The following is a 7,114-nucleotide window of genomic DNA, read 5'->3' as shown; positions in this document are numbered from 1 at the left end:
TAAGATGTGCCTAACCCAAGCCATGGTATTTTCAATTGCCTCATATGCATTTGAGAGCTTGACAATGAATAAGGAAGACCAAAGAAGAGTTGATGCTTTTGAGTTGTGGTGTTGGCAAAGAATGCTGAAAGCACTATCCACAATACCAGTAAAAGAACTAATAAATCCTTCCTGGATGAAGTGCAGCCAGAATGCTCCTTGGAAGCAAGAATGGCCAGACTTCTCTTTGGTCATGTTGTCAGAAGGGACCATTCCCTGGAGAGGGAAGTCATGCTTGGTATACTGAAGGGTCAACAAAAGAGGGGAAGGCCCTCAACAAGATGGATTGACTTGGTGGCTGGAGTGATGGGCTCAGGTATAGTAGGGATTGTGAGGCTGGCACAGGACTGGGCAGTGTTTTGTTCTGTTGTACATAAGGCTGCTATGAGTCAGAGATGACTTGGTGGCACATAACAACAACATTTTCCATCTAGTAACATCGTATTTCCATTTATGTTATAGATTGTGCATTCTCTTTTCTTTCTTTTTCAGTCTTTCAAGAGAATTATCAATTTTAATTTTCATTTAAGCATGAATATGGTTGATTCCTATAGGCATTTATATATTTATTTTATTTTCATCATCAATGATGTAAAAATATGTTTTAACTTCTATAGTGATATCTACTTTGATGTGTGGGTTATTTAAAATTGTATTTCCTAATTTCCAAAAATTTGGATATTTTATAGTTACTGCTCTGTTATCAATTTTTCATTTAATTGCACTATCTGATAACTTTAAACTATGCCAAGATTTGGTTATAAATCAACATACAGTCAAAATGCTTTGATGTGTACTTGGAAAAATAAGTATATTCTATAGATGTTAGATCAATGTTCTATATCAGTTACTTCAATTTTGTTAATCATCTTGTTTCAAATGTTTTATATCTTTATTTATTTGTGTCTGCTTTATCAGCTTTTGAGAAGGTTGAATGAAGTTTTCCATTGTGTGAATTTTTTAATTTTTTTTATTATTTTATCAATATTGTTTTCTATATTTTGAATCTCTTCTTTAGCTCCCACAAATTTAAATATATATGTTTAAATATATGCAGATGTATATGTATATATTTAAATAAATAAAAATATGTATATATTAATAAAAATTAGGAACTCTTGTGGTGTAGTAGTTAATGCATTTAGCTATTAACCAGAAGGTCAGTAGTTCGAACCCACTAGCTCCATGGAAGAAAGATGAGGCAGTCTGCTTCCATAAAGATGTACAGCCTAGGAAACCCAATGGGGATTGCTATGAGTTGAAATAAACTCGATGACAGTGAGTGTCTGGTTACCTAGTACTGCTCTGACAAAAATATACCACAAATGGGATGGCTTGAACAAACAGGAGTTTGTTCTCTCACACTTTGGAGGCTTAAGTCCCAAGTTCAAAGTGCCAGGCTCTAGGGTCTGTGTAAAAGCCCCTCAACCTTGGGGTCCAGCTCTGGCTCCTGCTCCCAGCCCACTGGAGCTAGAGGTGGTTCTTCACTCAGACAGCTGCTGGCTGCTGAGGCTGAGAAGCCCCAAGGTTGAAAAGTAAAAAGGCACAGTCTTGATGTTACCAAACTACACGACAGACCATTAATTTAAGTCCGTTGTTAAGTCCCAAGTTCAGCAGAGCACGACAGGCTGCTGCACAATGACACAGCTACATGCAAGGTCCAAGCATGCCAAAAGCTAGATACTATCCCCAAGGATTCTCCTTATGTACAGGAAGCAGACCACATCCCAAAGGCAGCTACTCAGCTGCTTGTGGTAGATCCCACCATGGAGTTCATTGCCAGTCTTATCATGGGGAATAGCCACCACCAGCTGCCCAGCCACTTAACCAGGCCCAGCCAAGTTGACATACAAATTTAACTACCACAGTGAGTTTGGTTTTTTTGGGTATGTACATGTTGTTGTTAGGTGCTGTCAAGTTGTTTCCGACTCATAGAGACCCCACGCACAGCAGAATGATATACCGCCTGATCTTGCACCAGCTCCATGATCCTTGCTATACTTGAGCCCATTGTTGCAGCCACTGTGTCAAACCATCTCGTTGAAGGCCTTCCCCTCTTTTGTCGACCCTCCAACTTACCAAGCATGACATCCTTCTCTAGGGAATAGTCTGTTCTGACAATATGACTAAAGTAGGTGAGATGAAGTCTGGCCATTCTCACTTCCAAGGAGTATTTTAGCTGCACTTCCTCCAGAACAGATCTTTTAGCTCTTTTAGCAGTCCATGATGCTTTCATCATTCTTCACCAGCACCACAACTCAAAAGCGTCAACTCTTCTTCAATCTTCCTTATTCATTGTCCAGCTCTCACATGCATACAAGATGATTGAAAATATATATCATGGCTTGTGTCAGGCTCACCTTAGGAGATATCCTTGCTCCTCAAGGAGATATCCTTGCTCCTCAGCACTTGAAAGAGTTCCTTCACAGCCGACCTGCCCAGTGCTACATGTTGTCTAATGTCCTGACTGCTGCTTCCATTGGCATCAATTGTAGAACCAAGCAATGTGAATTCTTTGACAACCTCAATCTTTTCTCCATTTATCGTGATGCTGCTTATTGGTCCAGTTGTGAGGATTTTTGTTTTCTTTATATTGAAATGGTACCCATACCACAAATTGTATTCTTCAGTCTTCGTCAGTAAGTGCCTCAAGTCACCCTCACTTTCAGCAAACAAAGTTGTATAGTCAGCATATCTCAGATTGTTAATGATTCTTCCTCCAATCCCGATGCCACATTTTTCTTCATACAGTCCAGCTTCTTGGATTATTTCCTCAGCATTTAGATTGAAGAAGTATGGGGAAAGGATACAAGCCTGACACACTCCCTTCTTGATTTTAAACCATACAGTGTCCCCTTGTTTTGTTCAAATGACAGCCTCCTCATCAATGTACAGGTTCCTCATGAGTACAATCAAGTATTCAGGAATTACCATCCTTCTCAATGTTATCCATAATTTGTCATGATCCACACAATCAAATGCCTTTACATAGTCAATAAAACACAAGTAAACATCTTTCTGGTGTTCTTTGCCTTCACCCAAGATCCATCTGACAGCAGCTATGATATCCCTTGTTCCACATCCTCTTCTGAATCCAACTTGCACCTCTGGAAGTTCTCTGTCAATGTACTGCTGCAACTGTTTTTTAATTATCTTCAGTAAGATCTTACTTGTGTGCAATATTAATGATATTGTTCGATAATTTCCACATTCTGTGGGATCACCTTTCTTTGGAATGGGTACAAATATGGATCTCTTTAGTCAGTTGGCCAGGTAGCTGTTTTCCAAATCTCTTGGCATAACTGAGTGAGTGCCTCCACTGGGGCATCCGTTTGTTGAAATATCTCAGTGGGTATTCCGTCAATTCCTGGAGCCTTGTTCTTAAAGCCAATTTCTTCATTGCAGCTTTGACTTCCTCCTTCAAAATCATTGGTTCTTGATCATATGCCACTTCCTGAAATGGATGAAGGTTGACCAGTTCTTTTTGGTACAGTGATTCTGTGGATTTCTTCTGTCTTCTTTTGATGCCTCCAGCATCATTCAATATTTTGCCCATAGAATCTTTCAATATTGCAACTTGAGGCTTAAATTTTTTCCTCTATTCTTTCAGCTTGAGAAATGCCAAGCATGTTCTTCCCTTTTGGTTTTCAAACTCCAGGTCTTTGCACATTTCATTATAGTAGTTGGCTTTGTCTGCTCAAGCTGCTCTTTGAAATCTTCGGTTCAGCTCTTTGATCTTGTCATTTCTTCCATTTGCTTTAGCTACTCTCCGCTCAGGGAGCTCTGGTAGCATAGTGGCTAAGGCACTTGACTGCTAACCAGTAGGATGGCGGTTCAAACCCACCAGCCACTCCTCGGAAGGAAGGTTGGGCAATCCTACTTCCGTAGTGATACTGTCTTGGAAACCCAAGGAGGGGTCGCTATGAGTCGGGGCCGACTCGACGGCAAATAACAACAACAACAGCACTCTCCGCTCAAGGGCAAGTTTCAGAGTCTCTTCTGTCATCCATTTTGGCCTTCTCTTCTTTTCTAATCTTTTTAATGACCTCTTGCATTATTTGTGGATTATGTTCTTGATGTCATCCCATAATTCTTCTCTTTTTCAGTCACTGGTGTTCAGTGCATCGAATCTGTTCTTTAGATGGTCTGTAAATTCAGGAGGGATGCATTCCAGGTCATATTTTGGCTCTTGTGGATTTGTTTTAATTGTCTTCAGGTTGAATTTGCATATGAGCAGTTGATGGTCAGTTCCACAATCAGCTCCTGGCCTTGTTTTGGCTGAAGATATTGAGCTTTTCCATCATCTCTTTCCACAGATGTAGTCAATCTGATTCCTGTGTGTTCCATCTGGTGAAGTTCACATGTACAGCTCCCATTTGTGTTGTTGAAAAAAAGTATTTGTAATGAATAAGTCGTTGGTCTTGCAAAATTCTACCATGCGATTTCCAGCATTATTTCTGTCACCAAGGCCAAATTTTCCAACTACTGGTGATTCTTCTTTGTTTCCAACTTTTGCATTCCAGTCACCAGTGATAATTAACACATCCTGATTTCATGTTCGGTCAATTTCAGACTGCAGAAGTTGATAAAAATCTTTAATTTCCTCAACTTTGGCTTTGGTGGTTGGTGCATAAATTTGAATAATAGTCATATTAATGGGTCTCTCTTGTAGGCATATATACATTAACCTATCACTGACAACATTGTACTTCAGGACAGATCTTGAAACATCCTTTGTGATGATGAATGCCACGCCATTCCTCTTCAACTGCCATTCTCAGCATAGGAGACCATATGGTTGTCTGATTCAAAATGGCCAAAACCAGTCCATTCAGCTCACTAGTGCCTAGGATATCAATCTTTATGCATTACATTTCATTTAAATAACTTCCAGTTTTCTAGATTCATACTTCATACATTCCATGTTCCAATTATTAATGGATGTTTGCATCTATTTCTGCTCATTTTGAGTCATGCCACATTAGCCAGTGGATGTCCTGAAAGCTTTACCCTATCCATATTGTTAACGTTGTCTCTACTCTGAGGAATCAGCTCTTCTCCAGTCAAATTTTGAGTGCCTTCTGACCTGATGGGCTCATCATCTGGCATTATATTGGACAATGTTTCAGGGCTATTCATAAAGTTTTCCAGTAATATATCAGACAGTGTTTCACTGCTATTCATATCATTTTCACTGGCCAATTCTTTGAGAAGTGAATGGCCCCTTCCTTCTTCCAAGTCTGTCTTAGCCCGGAAGTTCTGCTGAAACCTGTCCACAATGGGTAACCCTGCTGGCATTTTTCAACATGGTGGCATAGCCTCCAGCCTCACAGCAACATGTTAGCCACCACAGGATGACAAACTGACAGACAAGTTTGCCTCCCTTAGTTGTTTTTAACTCCTCTGCACCTGCCTACCTGGGGCAATGGCCTTAAAATAGAACCACCCCCAAGCGAAAAGCAGCCCCTCAGCCCTGGCCTGCCTACATGAGGCCCTGGCCTTAATAAAGAAGCACCCCTAAGTGAAAATCAGCTCCTGAGTCCCAGCCCACCTACTTTGGGCCTTGGCCTTAAAATACAGCTGCCCCCAAGTGAAAGGCAGTCCCCAAGCCCCAGGCCCATCTACCTCGGGCCCTGGTCTTAATAAAGAGCCACCCCCCAAGCAAAAATCTGCCCTCAGACCCAAGCCCACCTACCTCAGGCCCCAGCCTTAATAAAGAGCTATGCCCACGTGTAAAGCAGCCCCCAAGTCCTGGGCCCATCTATCTCGGGCCCTGGCCTTAATAAAGAGCTGCGCCCAAGCATAAAGTAGCCCCCAAGCCCTGGGCTCACCTACCTCAGGCCCTGGCCTTAATACAGAGCCACCCCCAAGCAAAAAGAGCCCTTACCACAGGCCCAACATTTGTGAGGACTGGATTATTTCTAGCTTACCCTTCTCCTTGGGTGTAACCCCTTATGATTCCAACCAGAGTTATAGTACTTAATAAGGCTGCCTGATACCTAATTTTTGTCTCCCTAAATTTGTGATAGTATGAAAACCTCTCCTCAGATGTTCTTGAATATATAGATGTATCTAGTGGAAAAAATGCCTCAATGTCTTCTTGTCCGTAGGTTTTTTTCTCTTAAATCTTGGTGCTGAACTTCTTCACTGTATTATTGCAAGTAGATTAAACCATTTAATGTAGTTTTTCTGGGTATTGTCAGTAATAGAGTTCATTTCTGTTACCTGTTACTTAATTCTGATAAGCAGATCTGCTTTTAGAAAAATAGAATGTATGGCAAAAACAACAATAATATATATTACTGTTAAAGGTTTGTTTCCATTTTTCATTTTCACTGTCGTTCCTAGATCAGGTACAGCAGGACAGAACTTCTGGAACATATCCCATCCTGAACTCATTTTCACTTTCAGTGGCATAAAGCATCTCAGTCTCACTCCCCACATGCCTTAGATTTTACCTTGCTGACGTGAATGTTCTTGTGTCTCAAGTCTGTGTTCTTTCCAGGGATGGAAGTATGGATTTGTGTTCATCAATGGGTGTAACCTTGGGCGATATTGGCATATTGGACCTCAGGAAACACTTTACCTTCCTGGGTCCTGGCTTCATCCAGAAGACAATGAGGTGAGTTTCCCCCACCTTTGCATTGATATCTCACTTCCAGAGTATAAATCACAGTATGCTTCCCATCTTGTACTGAATGGGCTTCCTCTTTCTTACTGTCAGCCTTTCTTTTCTTTCCAGATGATCCTATTTGAGAAAATGATGAGTGGCTCGGATATCCAATCCATGGATAAGCCCAAGCTATAAGACCAGATTTTACCACATTTCTTGGATGGTTAGTGTTCATCTATAAGTAGTTTTTCCCAGAAGAAGAGTTACATCAAGAACATTAAACACGGTGTTTCTTACAATAGCAGAAATGTGAAAATAATAATAAAAAAAATTCAACATTAGAGGAATTATTGTATAAATTATAGTGTATACATATGATTGCTATTTTTAGACCTTAAAAAGTCTTCAAAATCTTTCATGACTTTAATGTTTCTCTCTAGGTAAAGGCTAACTTCTTAGCAG

At 40.5% G+C, this 7,114-nt stretch overlaps 1 protein-coding gene across 1 annotated transcript in view; it reads left to right on the top strand.

The window, feature by feature from the left end:
* GLB1L3 (galactosidase beta 1 like 3) overlaps window positions 1–6,847 on the top strand; it is a 183,124-nt gene extending 176,277 nt beyond the window's left edge. Inside the window, exons 21-22 of the mRNA XM_007948732.2 lie at window positions 6,545–6,661; window positions 6,782–6,847. Of these exons, the coding sequence (XP_007946923.2) occupies window positions 6,545–6,661; window positions 6,782–6,847 (183 nt within the window). The remainder of the gene's footprint in view (window positions 1–6,544; window positions 6,662–6,781) is intronic.
* Window positions 6,848–7,114: the final 267 nt, after the last annotated feature.

This window comes from Orycteropus afer, unplaced genomic scaffold, assembly GCF_000298275.1.
Source record: "Orycteropus afer afer isolate SDZICR_OR568_19922 unplaced genomic scaffold, OryAfe1.0 scaffold00221, whole genome shotgun sequence".
NCBI classification, from domain to species: Eukaryota; Metazoa; Chordata; class Mammalia; order Tubulidentata; family Orycteropodidae; genus Orycteropus; species Orycteropus afer.
The sequence above is the reverse complement of the archived record's forward strand: the minus strand, read 5'-3'. Positions and strand labels throughout refer to the sequence as shown.